The 18,258-nt window shown below is 46.1% G+C and overlaps 1 protein-coding gene across 7 annotated transcripts in view; it reads right to left on the reverse strand.

Annotated features, from left to right (window-relative positions):
* The window catches only part of RNF220 (ring finger protein 220), a 337,705-nt gene that overhangs the window by 71,040 nt on the left and 248,407 nt on the right, over positions 1–18,258 (reverse strand). For 6 of the 7 annotated variants that reach the window (XM_038412892.2, XM_038412891.2, XM_038412890.2 and 3 more), the window contains 2 exons: positions 13,690–13,785; positions 4,035–4,077 (listed from right to left, as the gene is read on the reverse strand). In XM_038412892.2, the coding sequence (XP_038268820.1) occupies positions 4,035–4,077; positions 13,690–13,785 (139 nt within the window). Of the gene's footprint in view, positions 1–4,034; positions 4,078–4,360; positions 4,567–13,689; positions 13,786–18,258 lie in introns of those variants that run through there. The other variant, XM_038412893.2, reaches the window with a different exon arrangement.

Here is an 18,258-nt window from a genome sequence, read left to right on the forward strand (position 1 = left end):
TGAGCTGTCATTTTTTGCCCTGACTATGGAAGCAAGAACTGCTAACAGCAGCTTCAGTCCCGCAACACTGTTCAGTGGCCCTCCATGCAGGCGCAGAAGACCATGCACACAAAGCCCAACTGGCTTCAACAGGCACCCATCAGCACAGAGTCAGTAACAGGTTTTGGGTCAGTGTCAGCATAGGATTCAGCCAGACTCTCAGACTTATCTGGGAGAGGGAGCTATAAATGAGACACAAATATGAGCCTATCCACCTTTTACAGCTCTACTGAGGTTTTTGCAAAGATCCTAGAACAGGGCTGGAAAGGACCACAAGAGGTCATCTAGCCCAGCACCCTGAACAGAGGCAAGACCAAGTAAACCTAGACCAGTCTTGACAGGTGTTTGTCCATCCTTAAACACCTCAAATAATAGGGATTCCATAACCTCCTTTGGAAGCCTATATCTATCCTTATAATTAGGAAAGTGTCCCTAATATCTAATCTTAATCTTCTTTATTGCAGATTAAACCCATTATTTCTTGTCCTACCTTCATGTTCAATAGCAGTAAAAAAAACAAAAACATTTAAAATATTTTGGTATATTAGCTGGCAACGGGGCTGGAAACATTTTGGTGAGATTCACAAAAAACCTTCTGGGGCCCAGAGCAGCCATCGGGAAGAATGCTTGATCCAGGAGAACATGGACAGCAGTGGTAGTGGTAAAGCCATCTTAGGAACAGGAGAGAGCAAGAGAATGGAGAGTTCTCCAGATGGTCAGAATTGAAACTGTCTGGAATATTGTATACATTCTGAAGGACACACAATCCCATCTACAAGAAGTGTGCACGAGACCCTCCCGAACAACATAATGTGAGTTTAGCACAGGTGGAAGATGCTGGACTGGTGCACAAAAATCAATCGGAAACTTCAGTTTGTATGATTTGTAGATTTCAGAATGTAGATTTCCACTTGGTGTCTCCCACATGAAGCATATTAAACTTGGGTTACAGAACCTGCATCAGCTTTCATTCTGCTTGCAATTCAAAGGGTTTGACCTATAGAACTAAACTTCTGGACTATCAGGAGTTTTAGGTTAGGCCCCATTCGACTAACTGTAAACCCTATCATAATTTCATCAGGGATCAACTATGTTGCTACCAGGTCTATAGCTGCAGTCTAGATTTACCCCTAGAAGCCATATTTCTCTCCTGTTACTCTTCTTTGACAGCTGATGTTGATAACAGACTGATTATAGAGCAATAAGTCACCAGAACCGGATATGTATCTAAGACTTCTGAAGGGATGTAGGAATAAGATGTCTGAGCCGTTAACAGAAATAAACGCTCATTAAAATCAGCTACTATGCTGGATCTTTGATCTAATTCCAGGATCATCTATAGCGACTTTCTCTTACAGAGAGGGATAAGTGAGCCTTACCTCAGCACCAAGGTACAAACTGGTTGCAATAACAATTAAAAATAATTTTAAAACATCTAGATGAATACAGTACAATAGGGAGACATTAGTACAGTTTCTGCACAGGAAACATCGAACTCTCTAATCTATTAGAATTCTTTGAAGTGTCAGCAAAATGATGGAGAAAGGAAAACCAGACGACAATATATCGGGATTTTCAAAAAGCTTCTGACCAAGTCCCACATAAGAAGCTAATAAGGAAACTAACTTGGAGTTTGGATGCTAAATTGTCGTATGGTGAGAAGTCAAGTTCTCTTATGGATTATAAATTGGCCAAGAGATGGAAAACAAAGATTAATAAATGGTAAACATTCAACATGTTTAAAAGTTCTCTCTAAGGACTAGTGTTTAGATATGTATTTATCAATTATCTGGAAAAGGGAATGAATTGTAAGGTGGTAAAATATCACAAAAACATTTGTTAATACAAGAGAAGACTGAGCAACTCTAGAGGGAAATATGATAGCAGGTGACATTCAGTGTTGACAAATGCAAGGTAATGCACAGTGGAAGGAATAAACTGAATTACTCATGTACACAGCTGGGTTCTAAGCTAACCAACTACTTGGGAAAAGGACCTGGGCGACACTGTAAACCTTTGCTCAATCCCCAGCAATGGTTAAAGCAAACAATATTAGGATGTATAAAGAATGACTAGGATGTACCAAAATTATAATACCATTATATAAATCAACGAGACACCCTCACGTGGAATACTGTGTTCAATTCTTGTCACAATGCCCCAAAAAGAATAGAGCAGTAATAAAGGAGATTCAGAGAAAAAAAGTGACAAAAATAATCTACAAGTCTAACCACCCTGTTTTAAATGATCAGCCCAAGTTCATATAAACCAGCCAGTAGCAGAGCGCACTAGAATTTAAGAGCTCCAGGCTCCTTATCCCATACTTAGACTATACTGCAGCCCTACTTGGGGCAAAACCCTGGCTCTACTGAAGACAACAGCATAATTCTCGTTTCGTCAGTAGTCTTGTGCCAGACATAATGTCATCATAACCACACAGCTTGGCTCAAAAATTGTGAGGACTTATAAGATGCAAAATTTAGGGGTGCTAAAATATATCTTAGCAAAAATTTCCAATGCTTATTCTCAGTCCAAAGGTGATTTGTGTGGCAAGAACGGTTGATGGAATTCCATCTGAGATTCCCATGCATGGGAAAGAGGCATTTTCCATCACTGAACACTTATCGGATTTATTTTTTGTATTGAAAAAATTTTAAAATGTTCATGCTTGCCCTGGATTCAGCTGACAATGAGAGCAAGTGCACAGGACTCTTAAAACAAAAAAACGACTCTGGGTTTAGAAATAAAGTTTAAAGATTTTGCTTAACATGCTTTTCATTTCTTTAGCGCAATGCTAAGGTCCAATACTACAGATTATACGTATATACTAGTACCAAAATAGAGCTTCAGTTAGGATCTTCTGTTATTTTGTTTAAATCCTCTATTTGCTTAGAAGCAGCACAAGGTAATTCAATGTAAAAACTACATCAATGCAGCTTTGTGGGTGTATTTTTGAACCGTCAAAAGTCAAGAAATTCCAAGTTAAAAAACTCCCAGGAACTGTAAATTGGCTACATCATCTATATTTAAGCAAGTTTAATAGTAAACATCAATATAAAATTACACATTCAAATATTACTATTGCTATGTGAATAGTAACTTTTGAATTTTCTGACCTTAGTGAGTTCAAGGTTTCACCGTGAGGTTGTACTGAATTGGCTTTAGTTGAATTAAACAGAACAAAGAATGTTTTACTGACTTATTTTCGTGCACTGAGATGGAAATTTCTGTCATTTAAAGAAAATAAATGATTGCAATATTTGATTTTTAAATGTAAAATGTTTTTCACAAAATAAAAATATTTATTATTTTCCAAAACACACTCAGGAGTACAATGAAACAGGTGGATCAACATCTCTAGGGGGCTGAGGGGAGGAAATCAGAGGATCTAGACAGACACCATAGACTCAAGTACACTGAAAATTGCTAGTATAAACATTTATTGTTAAGGCCTTGACCCTGAAACGTGGTCCATACAGTCATAATCATAATGCAGGGCTGGGACGTAAGTGACATGTCATAGCTAAGATCCTAAACCTGGAAGATGTTCCATGCATGCAGACTACAGAAGAACTTGTAGGAGTGCAGCCTAAGCGATATACCGCGGTGTTAAATGCTACTTTCAATTATTTACAAAGCAAATATGTAAAAACATACAAAACCAACTCAATGTTCAGATTTCTGAAGTTAGATTACTGTTCATACCTGCATTTTTTCATTGTAAGTTTGATAACGGGGTTAAAGGAATCAGAAATTATTCTCTATGCTCTGTTTTTTAGGGAAAGGAGCGGGAGGAAAGTAACAGGCCTGTAAAACTGGCATAGTTTGTCTGAAGAAGATGATAAAAACATGGTTTTTAAACAGCAAGGTGAAAGGAACCAAATAATGCTTCAAAGTGACACCGAGGGAGAGAGAGAGAGAGAAAAAAAGGAAAGGCTGAAACTTCCTGACTGTGCCAGCGAAAAACACGGGTGCACCGCCCCCGCTGCACTCACCATTCAGCCTGGTCTGCCTGTTCGCTCTCACTCTCAGGAAGGTCTGCAAAGGGAACAAGAGCAGAGCAGTGTCAGCGCCCGGCTGGGGAGGAAGCTGGGCAGTGCCCCCATCCCGGGGCGACCCGCAGCCTCAGCCCTCCTCAGTGACCGCGGAGGAGAGAGAAGGCCGAGGACAGCCCGACCCCAACACCCCCCGACCCACAGGGACAACGAGACGCCCTCTTTGGGTGACCTCCCCCCCCCCACGTAAACACCCCGCTCGCTCCCCGCCCCCGCAGCCCCGAGGTAAACAAACCCGCCTCCCCGCCCGCAGGCCCCGCACCCACCTCCTCCCGGCCCCCGCCGCAGGGCCCCCTCCTCCCGCTCTGCATAGCCGCAGGCGCCGCGGCCGGCACGCGGTGGGGCGGGGATCCGGGCCCCGGAGCGGAGCCCCCCGGGCGGCCGGGGATGCAGGTGGATGGAGAGCGGCCCAGCCGGCGCCTCCGATCAGCTCCCAGCGGCCGCCGCCATGTTGGGCCCGGTCATGTGACCCGCCGCCGCGCGGGGTGAAAGTTCACGCGGCAGCGGGGAAGGAGGGGGCGGTTCCCATAGCAACCGGCAGGCGGCGGAAGGCCGGCCGCTGGGGACCCCCCCCCGGGCCCAGGCTCAGCTGCCCCCTCGCACCCCCTCCTCTCCCCCCAGCTAGGGGGCTGCAGCCCGGCTCCTCCAGCCAGCACGTGGGGCCGGACCGACACCCCCGCCAGCCAAAGCCCTGGGCCCCTCCCTGCCCAGGTCACGGGCCTGGGCACCCGCCAGGAGAGTTAAAAACAAAGGAGCGAAGTTGTCCGCAGGCTTCCCCGGGGGCACGTTTGCAAGCCTTCCTCAAGCCCGTGAAGGCCAGAAACTTGCTTTGTTAAAAATGAAAGCTCCGGCTCCCATGGAAGGACCTGAGGGTGAGCTGGGGCTTTACGAAAGCCGCCAAGTTATGGTGAAACTCACAATGAAATCGCACGTGCCCTGTACACCCTGACAGCGACGATACCTCTGCACAGACTTGCCCAGCACGGAGAAGTGCCGCCTGCCTATTATTACATAGAGTCAGACTGCCCAGAACTTGTATGCTACAGAAACCCACATACGCCAACACAGCTACAGCCCTATTCCAGCAAAACACTAACACAGAGCATGCATTCAGTCGGTTGGCGCTTAGGCTCTACTCCACCAGAAAAATTTGAGGGTGTGACAAAGCATCTTACCAACTAAGTCGTTTGCAATTAATAAAAAGGTTATTATTCTGTGTCCTTGCTTTGAAGTCACAACTAACGGTTGCAAAAATGACTAATGCAAACAGGTGTTCTCTATTCTGCTGTGTAAGGCCCGGATGCTAAAAACACTTATATACATAATTAGCTTTACTCGCAGGAGTACTCCTGTTAAAGTCAGTAGGAAGACTCGTGTGCTTAAAGTGAAGTAAAGTGAAAGTGTTTGCAGGATCAAGACCTAAATTGCTGAAGGGATCCTGAAAAAAACAGGTTAACCAATGCAAGAAAACCCCTTTTACATCTTTAAGACCCTCCAAATGTTCTCCTAAAGTCCAGTTTTTTTGAATTGCTGGAATATAATGGAATCTCCCATACTGTGTTCCCAGTGCACCCACTGTAATGCTGGGAGAATAGCAACGTTTTGTAGCATTTTTTAAATACACTATAAAGTAAGCTGGAGCTGGGATACAGGGTAAGATGGCAGGTCAACACACTGCAGAGTATCTAAACGGTCCTGAAATAATTGACCCTTTGTATATCTTTCCTCCCCTGCTTGAGGTGAGATTACTCACAAATAGGAAGAGGAAAAAATAAAAGGAAGCATTTGGGGTTCAACTGAAGTTTATTTTCATGTTTGTATGTCGAGCAGTTTTATGCCAGTAACCCCAGTACAGACAGGTAAGAGGGGTGAACACACCCTGAATTCCAATTCCATTTGCATTTATGCCCATGCTATCCCATTGAAGTCAATTGGGTTGGGGAGGTGTAATATAGATATCGAAGTAGGATCAGCCTAGATTTGTATGGGAGTTTTTTCAAACCCCTTTCAGATTTCTACCCTCTAAGCCACCAACCATCCTAAGCAATGACCACCTTGTCTGCTCTGTTCTGATTAATGAGACAACCAATAAATGACATAAGAATGTCTCTTGAGTATGGCTGCACCCACCACAAACTGCAGAGTGAATGAAATTATCTATGGTTCATAGATTGGAAGACACTGGTTTGGTAGGTAAAACAGCTGTAAAATGCATATTATTGGGTTTTTGAAAAAGGGTAATTCTTGCTTCAAGCAAAGCCTCAGCTGCCAGATTCATTCTAGTACAGTAAGCCTCCTGTGGGTGTGTTTTATTGGTGTCTTGTTAGAAGCTTTATCCATATTATCTGATGCACACAGGTCGTTGGTGGAATCTCTCTTAGCGACTAACGCCAGAACCCAGAGCATCACAATTAGCTAATATTTGTCCTTCTGTGTATAGAAACCGCTAACACAACTTGGAGTTTAGTAGGCACCAAAGGGAATTCATTCATACTCTATCATTCAAACACACATCTGCCAGGAGGGTTTATGTGTTATCCTTGAGCAGGAAGAGAGAAGACCATGGCCTATAAAAACTAGACAAGTTGGACCGAAGGAGCTGGGGAGAGGAAAGTGGAAACGAGGCTCTGCAATAATAATATAGGATTCCTTGATCTCTTTGTCAGAGGCCATCAAAGCAATATTAGCAGTTGTGACTGTTGGAACATCAGAGGGGCTGTTAGATTATCAAAGCAGCTCATATGAAGGCAGAGGGAGTTTGGCTTTTTAGAGTTTTTTTATGCAGATGCACCCCACTCAGATGCCACCCCATTTTGCTCTGGGGCTTTACTGTCCAAATCCCTGGTTTAGTATATTAGGACCTGAACCTGTGAAGTGCTGAGCATCACGTGTGAAGTGTTAAGCATTCTCAAACTATCACTGATTTCAATGGGATCTGGGGTCACTGCGGCCCAGACCCTCAAAGGTACGGTAGTTAGGTTCCTAACATCCATTGAAATCAATGGACGTCAGGAGCCTAATGTCTTGGAGGAGTTGGGCCTCAGTGATAAACAGGATCAGGCTCCTAGCTGGTTTGTGTGTGAGAGAGATGCCAACCAAAACACTAACTGGCACATTTCCATCCGTCAAGGCAGAAATACAGACATGTAACTACCCCCTATTGAAATGCACAGGGCTAGACATAAGGGGCACAGATTAAAAATCCTATTTTAAAGCAATATTTCTTTCCCTGAGTTGCTAACAACACCTCAGATTACTAAAACACAAATAATGGCAATCATCTGATTTCATATTCTGCTTTTTTTTCTTTTCTTTTTTTGCATTGTGCTCAACTTGGACACTCAAAATTGACTCCTCAGTTTCCTTCCTCTTTCTAGTCAATTTCACCTGGAGGCTCTGGTAGACTAGCCAAAGGGGGCAATATGTGGGTTACCAATGAAGCAGTGGAAGGCTTCAACCTAAACAAAATCTGCTTCCTACCCCCAACCCCTTAACGTCATAAAAACAGTCATATTAGCTTTTCTAAACACAACTGCCCTTTTGTTTGTTTAAACCAAACCTCCATTTTGTGCCTACTTTATGCTACATTTCTGCCTTTCACTTTTTCTAGGTAATTTTTTTTATATATTTTTGCCACATAAATGCTTAGGGAGAGTTAGCAACTTAGCTTAAATCTTGCATGGTGCTAACCCCTAAAGCATGCTGCAGTTTTTCTCTGGGATTTGAAATGCAGTGGTCATGTTTTTACAGCACACTCAGTTACCAAATCAGAGTTGCTGATTCTTGTTTCTACATCTTCATTGAATTAAGCTACAGCCTGTTTCTGGGTAGAGGCTCACTCATGCGGTTCAAATAGCAGAGAGAGGTGAGGCTTTGCTGGACAAGGATTTCAGCCACTCATTTTTACTTACTTCACGTATTATTCAGCCACAAATATTCCACAGCAGGCTTACCTAACCCATTCAGGATGTTCTCTCACCGCAGAGAAGGCGCCTGAAATGTTATCCTTAAGGCAGGAGGAGTGTTTCACTCTAGAGTTTTTTTTCCTTTTTGTTATTCTCCCTTGGCAATGCTGGTAGATAGATACTAGCAAGGAAACTGACAAGGACTGATCCCTATTCGCTATGCAGGCAAAACTCCCATTGAATTCAGTGATAGGGGGATTTGAGTGCAAAAAGAGAATGGGATTGGGCCCAAAGCAAATGAACAGGGCTGAAATGCCTGTGACAATGGAAGAAATGAGACAGCTGGGAAGAGATCTGGAGCCGCGATCATCATCTCAAGTCATGCATGAACCTTCCCTCTCAGGGGCAGCAGCAAGAAGCTTCTTCCTTCATCTGCCCAGGCTTCTCATCTGACCACTCCCTTTATCTCCTTCATTCACTGCCAGCTTTGCACCATCTTTCACACCTTCTACCTACCCTGCTGTGCTTGGAAAAGCCTCCTGGTTCGTGTTTGCCAAGCACCCTCCCCTCCTCCAGAAAACACCCAGAGAGCCACTTGTTCACAGAAGCATTCTATCGAGAAAGACCTCACGTCACTGTATTGCAACATCCTGTGCTATACCAGTTTGCAACATCATGGTCAAGCCAAAGGTCCTGCACCAAGCTCCAATGAATGGGCTTGGTACAGGGGGGGTTCTGTGCTGGGCAGTGTTTGGGGCCAAATCCGATCATCAGACCTTGGAGCCACTCTGTAGCCATGACCGCCTTTGCGGCTGCTCTCCCCAGATATGTCTTCACTAGCAACGTTAAAGTGCTGCCACGGCAATGCTTTAATGTGGCTGTGTAGTCGCGGCTATAAAAAACCCACCCCCATGAGAGGAGTAGCTCCCAGCGCTGGGGCACTGTCTGCACTGCCACTTTACAGCGCTGAAACTTGCAGCGCTCAGGGGGATGTTTTTTCACACCCCGAGCGAGAAAGTTGCAGTGCTGTAAAGTGGCCCCACTCAACAGAGGAGGTTGCATGGCAGGCAGGGTGGTGTGTCTGGGAGTGCATGTGAGAGAGGAGCTGAGAGTGAATTTCCTGAGGGCTGTTTATCCTTGGGTTCTCCATGCATAATCTTCCCAAGGTACAGTCTTTCCCAGATATGTGATCCTAGAATCAACAACTTTCTTTGACTCAAACCTGTTCCCTTTTAGTTCAAGTTCCAATGAACTGCATTCGGAGTTAGTCTATTTTTCTGTCTTGGTTTGGCTGGGGTGGGGGGTTCGTTTTGGCAGGGGCCAGGTCTACAGGCATCAGCTCAGAGGAGGGATATTTTTAATAGTTATGGGCCAAACCTTAATCTTAAATCCAAACCCCTTTGCTTTCCAGGATGATTAAGGTTCAGATTTGGTTCTGGGCCCACTTTCCAGGTCAGATGCTGGTGAAATCTCACAAGAGAATAGCTGATCCCACAAGATTTGCATGGCAGAAATTGTGCACAATCATCTGATGATTAGGATCGTTTGCTGAGCGCTGACGTGCTCAGCACTGTATAAAACACAAGAGGAGATAGCTCCTGCCGCAACGATCTTAGAGAAGAGGTGGGTAAATTACGGCCACATCCAGCCCTCCAGACATTTTAATCTGGCCCTCGAGCTCCTGCTGGGAAGCAGGGTTGAGGTCTTGCCCCACTCCACACGGCTTCCAGAAGCAGCGGCACGTCCCCACTCTGGCTCCTACGTGTAGGGGCAGCCAGGGGGCTCCACATGCTGCCCCCACGCCAAGTGCTGTCCCCACAGCTCCCACTGGCTGGGAACCACAGCCCCCATTGGTTGGGAACCACAGCCAATGGGAGCTGCAGGGGCAGTGCAAGCACACAGGGCAGCGTGCAGAGCTGCCTGGCCGCGCCTCCGCATAGGAGCCGGAAGGAGGACATGCTGCTGTTTCTGGGAGCTGCTTGAGGTAAGTGCCAACTGGAGCCTGCTCCCCTGGTGCCCTCCCATGCCCCAACCCCTTGCCCCAGCCCTGATCCCCTTCCCGCCCTCTAAACCCCTCGGTCCCAGCCCAGAGCACCCTCCTGCAACCCCAATTCCTCATCCCCAGCCCCACCCCAGAGCCTGCACCCCCAGTCGGAGCCCTCACGCCTTCCTGCACCCCAACCCCCAATTTTGTGAGCCTTCATGGCCTGCCATACAATTTCCATACCCAGATGTGGCCCTCAGGCCAAAAAGTTTGCCTACCCCTAGCTTAGAGTCTAAAAGATCTCATGAGATTTCCACCATTTGGAGCCAAAACCCTATGAGTTTTCAGTACCATGAACCTGAACCTTTGAACCCAGCCTTCCTAAACCAGATCCAGATCCAACCACTGCCTCAGTGGCCCATCACTAGTCTATAGGAACGTCTCTCTCTCCAGTCAGAATGAAAGGATTCTTATGGTTACTCCTAAAGTAGGTTTCTCATCTGTATGCCAGGTAGGATCCTGACATGTTCTACCTGCCAAAGGCCAGCAGCTCAGTGGCTGTAGGCTGAGGCTATGGTTGTATCAAGGAGCATGACGAAAGGTCTCAAAAGACACGAGGGCCCCAATTCAGTGGTGTCACAAAGATGATGCAAGTTACACACTGGGTATTAATTGCTTGGCCAATGGATGTATGAAGGAAAGCAAGGCAACCTGCTCAGACTGGGCATTCAATGGTGACCAAATTCAGCTTGTGGCAAAAGAGGGTGCAACTTACATTCAAATCAACAGATGTGCCTGTTTACGCTAATGCTGAATTTGGCCCTGTGTAGCTGGGGGGCGGGGGACGGTTTGAACCGCTTTATCACTCTCATGTTAGTTGCTTTATCAGCTGCACTCCCGTTCAGTGTGTAAGTCACGCTCATTCTTCACACCCACTGAATGCCAAACTGGTTCAAGTTACACCACCTTGCCACTTACTCCTGTTTTCTGATCTGCTTACACCTGCGGTGGATTGCACCTTACCATTTGTATCCCAGCTGAACTTGATCCACAGACTCTCATGGGAACTGCATTTACTTACTTCAGAGTATATCTGGAAGAACGGGATCCTCCAGGGAAGTAATCAGCTCAACCTTCCCCCCAATATTTCTTTAACCTTTCTATTACCAAATCTCCATCTCCACTAAACATTGGCTTGTAAAAAGGACCAGAGGGCTATTAAGGCCAAAGCTTATGAATTCACCTCTGAAAATCCATAGAGCAGAAGTCTGTGCTCCAACATTTCACTAATACCTTGTATAGTCTCTATTACATCATAAATAACGCAAGGAACTTGCAATGCAAAATTACTAGCACTGCAGATCTAAGAAGCAGGTATCATCACAGCACACATCTGCACATGAAAAGCTCAGTTCTGCAGCCCTTCAAGTCACTGGGAGATTCTTCTGCACAAGGGCCGGTAGATCAGATTTCACCATTCTTTGACTCCTGAGCATTTTACTTGTTAATTCAGAGGGGCCAAATTCTCATTTACACAAAGGATTTACGCCGCTCTGGCATCCACTGGAAGGTCCCTTTGTGCTGCAGGAGTGGCATGCCGCAGTGCAAATGAAAATCAGGCCCCGAGGTCTTTTCTCCCTGCAGCACAGAGTTATAATTCCCATTATGCATTTGCATTAAGGGGCTGCAACCCCTCATAAAACACACTCACAAACTTCAAATGTGTCAGGCAAGCTAGACTCAGCACATGGAGGAGGAGTGCGATGTGAACCCTTGTACTGAGGGACAGGAGAATACAAAATTATGTTGACAAATTTCATAGAGCCTAAAACCCATGAGAAGCTGAGAGCATAGCCCACTCCACAGGCCCAGGTTTACACATCACAAAAAGGACCACTGAGAAAACTTAATCCAAGCCGTGTTTGAAAGTTCACTCTTTGTTTTAATAGAAAGAAGCATTGTGACAGGAGAGAGGGCAGCATATTTTGGTCAAACATTTCTCGTTCATACCTGGGCCTGCTTCTCTAGTGCCCGGCTCCATGCACTGTTGCTTTCACCCAGCAAAGGCGGGATAAAGTTCAGCTAAATCGGAATGGAATTGTCTGACATTCCCTTAGCACTGGTGTAAGTGACTCAAGGACATGGGGAGTCAGACTCACGTTTGATAACAGATATGGAATACATGACTGCATTGGGAGGGATGCACAGTATGTTGGCCTGGGTTTGAGATGGGCCTTCAAGAAGTGAAGGGCAGAATAGTAATCAGTGAATAGTAAACAATAAATAATAATAATCTGCGCAGTCATGATGTATGCACACCTTGGGCCCTGATCCTAAGACAAATTCCTGCATGATGTTTCATTCAGTGGGGACCTACCCATGCGGATCTTTTTGCAGGAGTAACCTTCCAATCATATTGTCACCACCCCTTGTCCTTCCTCTCCCCTGCCTGCCCCATAACCCTTGACCTTTACTTGATGTGTAATATCAAACCAAGGCCATCTACTCCTGCGGGCAGGGCGTATGTCCTTGCATGTCTGTGAAGTGCACGAAGATGTTTCTGGATGCTAAGGAAATAACTATCTTATGACTCAGAAGCCACAGGTGAGTTCTGAGACCAGTGTCACTGAGCCGTTCGCACCACTCCACACTGGCATGTGTTCTGTGTGTGCCAAGTTCCGGATCTCACAGAGAAATCTCTTTAAAATTATTTAGAAAGTTTTAAAAAATGTTATTGGAACTAATTTTTGTATCTCTTCACATACAGGATCCTTGCAAGCCATGAACCCAACTGTATAGAGTTCAGAGGGAGAGGAAAGGTATAACAAATACAATTTTAGGAACCACTACAAATAAGCTAAGCTAGAATTTTCACATGCAACGTGGTAATGTTAAAGTCAGATTCCTCTGGACCTTCCACAGCGAGAAGCAGGTGCTGTTTATCTCATTAAGGTGCTGGAATTTTCTGCTCCCTAACGAGATAGAGCTCCCATTTTGATAGCCCTGACCGGGTGTGAGTTACTGGATCATAAACAGACCATTGATACATGACTGAATGTTACCTCTCTTGAGCCTTTGATCAGTGTCATTTTGCAGGGAAATTGTAAATCGGGGAGGCAGCAGGAAACATTTTCCTTGACTGTACCATGCATATATGGCTATACATTTGAGTCATATGTGCATGATTCAGACCTGACTATATATTAGGCATAGAGGCCACAAATTACCCTCAATCCACATCAATGAAACACACAACTGAGCGTACAATATGTCTCTAACCCTGTAGGGTTGTGTTCTGTTGCATTCTGACCTGTATGCCCACACACCATGATGGATTGCAGCCAGAAGTCCCAGACAGTTCTATGGTGTGTCATCATGCTTTGGGGGCATCCCAGAGGACTGGCTCTTTGCTAATAATACTAAATAATATGACTTAGATGACCTAATTTTTCTAATTTGCATGTCTACAGCCCTTTCTAGGATCTCAAAGGGCAATACCTTAATGTGTTATGCCTCACAGCTCCTCAGTGAGAGAGGGAAGCATTAATATCCCCATTTTCCACACAGAAACAGGGGCAGGGAGGTTGAGGAGCTAGGCCAAGGTCATGGAGGGACTTGGGAGTAGTTCTTAGGAGTTCCTGGCTCCTAGTCCTGTGCTAAGACCAACGGATTGCACTGCCTGGCTGGTTCCTGGCTGCTGTCTCACCTGGTATCTGTCTGAGTGATGGATATCATCTGAGGAGTGAGGCGATGCTGTCCGAGAGTCTCCTTCCCGCTTGATTGAGGCTGACAACAAAATTGACTGCAAGAGAAAGAGAGGAAAGGAGAAATTTACACTGTGAGCAAGGCAGAGCAATGATACATCACAGGCAGTGTCAAGGTCTTTCCCATTCCCAGCAGAAATGTATTGTCGCTGGCCAATAAATACTGTAACACGCCCAGAGGGGGCATGTCGGCACCGTCTGACAGTGTGCTGGCTTGGCCTTTCGGGTGTGGGAGAGCACATGCCATACCGCTTCACGGGAGGGCTGGTCTGAGGGAGCAACAACAGGGGGTCTGCTCCCACAGACGAATCCCAGTCCCTGTACACAGTCCGTTCACACAGGAGCTGCTCTGCCCTCGGGGAGGGCTGGGATCCTCCTCCCCATCCTGGGGCCAAGGAGCAGAACATCCTCGCAGCCCTTTTGCGACCATCACTGCAGCCTCAGGGCTTGCACGACTGGCATGGAAACCCTATATACAGGGCGAGAACGATGGTGCAATGTCATTGCAGACTGCTACACTGTGACCTTCACCCATCCTGCCCTCAGATCCCCTCTTTGTGGGCCTGCTGCAGAGGCTGCTGTGGATCTGGGCCCTCTGACCCCTTGCCCGGCCTCTCCACACCCTCCTTTCCATGGAGCTGCGCTGATTCCACTGTGTTCACGGTCTTCCATGCGGGACGGGCATGTGGCTGGCAGTGCTGCAGAGGTAATGCTCGAGCTTCCCAGCAGGGGCAGCAATGGGCAGGTAGGTGCCCATTGCTTTCCCACTCCCTCCTAGTGAGAGTGCAAGATGGAAAGACGCAGCAAGGCGCTGTGCGGGAGGAGAGGACAGGAGTCTGGAAAGGGGAAAGGATAGTCTAGAATGAGATGCACCATCCTAGCTTGGGGTCCTGTCTCATAACCTCCCTGTCTGATGACCTGTTTACAGAGAAAACACATCAACATGCATTCATGTAACGTGAAGGCTGCAGAATGGACCCCCGTCAAATGTGAGAGTTAAGTCAGCAAGTGCAACCTTAACTCTGCCCCCTAGTGCACTGGGAGAAAGTCTTTACTTTTAGGTTTCAGAGTAGCAGCCGTGTTAGTCTGTATTCGCAAAAAGAAAAGGAGTACTTGTGGCACCTTAGAGACTAACAAATTTATTAGAGCATAAGCTTTCGTGAGCTACAGCTCACTTCATCGGATGCATTTGGTGGAAAAAACATTTGGTAATCTCTCCTCTGTTTTTTCCACCAAATGCATCCGATGAAGTGAGCTGTAGCTCACGAAAGCTTATGCTCTAATAAATTTGTTAGTCTCTAAGGTGCCACAAGTACTCCTTTTCTTTACTTTTAGGATCAGAATAGATTATCAGGTCGTTTATCTAAGGTTGTAAAAAACATGTCTGTACCATTTTGAAGCACTGAATAGACACACAGAATGCATGAAACCCAAAACCCACACCAGAAAACATCCTCAAACAGGATACTACAGATGAAAGCATAACAATGCACAGCAACAATAAAAAGCATTGTGTGTCAGCGTACACCTAAATTACACTAAATGTCTCAATAATGATATCTCACTAACAAAGATGCTTCATTAATACACATTATATTGTAATTTACTATTACTCTTGAATACATTTTAATACAAAGCAGCTGGAAAAACAAATTTTTGTACAAGGATATGGAAAAAATCAGAAAATTATTTTTATTGTGACTTAAGAATTATATTGATAGCCTTCAAATCAACAGCAGGGGAGTATAAATTCAGTGCATGCAACGCTTATGGGAAATCACAGACTAGTGTGACAATACTTAAAGGACATACATCCAGTAATAATTTAACTTTAGTAGTAGGAGAGTTTGAGGAAAAAGTCTATGAAAAATACAAATTAGCTAAGGGTTGGTCTACACTAGAAAGTTACATTGACCCAACTACATTGCTCAGGGATGTGAAAAATTCATCCGAGAGACATAGATGAGTTGACGTAAACCCCAGCATAGACAGTTCTAGGTTGATGGAAGAATTCTTCTGTCAACATAGCTATTGCCTCTCGGAGAGGTGGATTTACTACAGTTATGGGAGAACCCCTTCTGTCGCTGTAGTAAGTGTCTCCACTACAGGCCTGCAGAAGTGCAGCAGCAGCTGTTCTGTTGTAGCATTTCTAGTGTAGACCCAGCCCGAACTTCTGCGTAAGAGACATAGTAAAGCAAGCAATCTTAAAAAATATCCACTGAAAATCCAGCTTGCCAAGTTTTTGTTTCTGAGGAACATCTGGTAGGATGCAACAATAACAAATGATTACTCAGAGGCAGGTAAGCCCGCAAAGGGATAGAAGAATATCTTCTGAAATGTCCAGGCCAAATGTGGGGACAGTACTGTTAAAAGACAGTAGAGGGAGGAGAATTTTCCAAAACATTTGCCTTTGGGCTGACATTAAACATGGAAACAATTGAACCCAAAATGTGACTTTTTTCGGGAAGGTATGAGCAGCTGGAAACATCATGTAAAATGACTCAGCAGAAAAAAGATGGCCAGTTGGCAAGATGTGATCCTCAAGGGCCCCATGGGATCCTGATCTCAATCGGGGCATGTCTACACTGCATTGTAAGCCTGGGTCTGGGGGACCTGGGCTTGTGGACTCAGTGTTTCCACGCCCATGTCTGAGCGTCCACACTGCATTATCAATTGGGTTTATAATTGCTGGACCCAGTTCTCACAGCCATGCTAATCCGTCCACACTGCACAATGCAGAACTTCTGACTTGAGCTATTTCCACACTGAAAAATGACAGGGCTTGGACTGGACTCTGACACACTCCCTTAGAAGGGTCTTTTAGGACGCAGGTCTGGAGTGCTTGCTGACCCGAGTCAGACTGATTTGGGTGTGGATGGAAGGGGGGCTTGGCTCAAACCTGAGTCAGAGCCCGGGTGTAGTGTGCAGTATAGACATACCCTAAGTGGTCAACCTATGGGATTCTCATATAGCCCTTCCCTGAGCACCTTGCCAGGGGAGAAGGAAATTGAGCTGGAGTTAACCCCTTTTTCATCAGGGAGCAGGGAATCACCCTGACCCAAGCAGAGTTTAATGGAAAGTCCTGATGTAACCTTCATTCGATTGGGAGTCTGCGTGGATATGGCTGCCCTGGATGAGGGATGTTTGTTCATTTCAGGTGATCCTGTGACTGGAGAAAGTGGGGCAGGCTTGGCATATGGAGGGTCTCTAGGCTCCTGCCTCTGGCTGTGTTTGCCACAATACATTGCCTTGTCCTGGGCTGCCAACATTGCTGTACAAGGCCAGGTCTCCTTTTCTCCTTAGTGCCAAGGTTAATTATTTCTGCAGCAGCTCTTTAATATTTCTCAGGAGCTGCAGGAGGAATTCTGTTGAAAAACACTGAGTTCCTGTTAGAAAAAAAAGGAACCCCTCCCCCCCAAAAAAAGGGGACACGGAGGAATTTAAAAGTCCTGAGACTGCAAATGGTGCTTTAAAATGAAGGGCTGGGGTCTTGGCCTGCCTCTGAGAGCTCCGAGTCTGGGTCAGCCCAGCGATTCAGAAGCAAGACTGCCTCCCGTTGCAGTGGAACACCCTGTCCCTCCTGAAATAAGCTGACCATCCCGGTGCTGCGGGGGTTAAACACGTCATCCTCCAGGCGAGAAAAATACATTGCGTTACCCCCTGCCTCCCTCACCCCAGCAGACCAATCCCTTCCACCCTCCACTCCACCCACAGCCGCCAGTAGCTCTAATCCAATATGATTATGTGAAAAATGGTCAGGCTAGCTCTGGAGACAGTAAATTAAACGTTATGTATTAGTTTTTAGCGTGCGGTCCCGGGAAGCACGCCGGCCCCATTTATTCCACAGCCCTCCTGAGCACCATGGCGATGACCTCTGGAAAAACGCAGGGCTAAACTAATCCCAAAGATGTCAATCTCGAGGCCTCTTCTACATACACTTGCCGTTTAGATTAATAAACTGTCTATTTTTAAATTGTGTGCAAGCACTTCAATTCTAAACCCCTCGCCGGCATGTTAAACACAGCGCTCATGATGCCAAGTCACACTTCCCCTTTGCTGGTAGCAAACTTGACTTCATTTGGTTTTCTCATTTCCCTGAGACGTGGCAAACGCTTTGCCTTCCTGGCTGCGTAGGCAGGACTGTCACCGCTGCAGATGGGGGAAAGCAGGTGCAGGGCCTAAGGATTAGAAACCCGCGCGGTCTGAGGCCAACCTTATTTCTGCATGAGACCGACCTCGCTGCCATCCCAGTTTTGGCCTCTCTTTCCTAATCTGTCATTTCAGGGCTGTCTCCTGGCATTGGGGAGGGGGCACTGTCATGGCACCAGTCCCCAGGGGCATCCGCCCTCTGCAGGCAGAACTCTTGCCTGCCCCTCTAGCCCAGCTAGTATGGAGGGGGCAGAATTGTAACCCTGCCCCCCTCCCCTTGCAGTGGCTAGTGGTGTTAACGCTGCCCTAGACTTTGTGCTCAGGGTGCAGGACTGTGGCTGCTCCATGGGGGAAAAGGCTCC

The sequence above is a fragment of the Dermochelys coriacea genome, chromosome 8 (assembly GCF_009764565.3).
Source record: "Dermochelys coriacea isolate rDerCor1 chromosome 8, rDerCor1.pri.v4, whole genome shotgun sequence".
In the NCBI taxonomy this organism is placed as follows: domain Eukaryota; kingdom Metazoa; phylum Chordata; order Testudines; family Dermochelyidae; genus Dermochelys; species Dermochelys coriacea.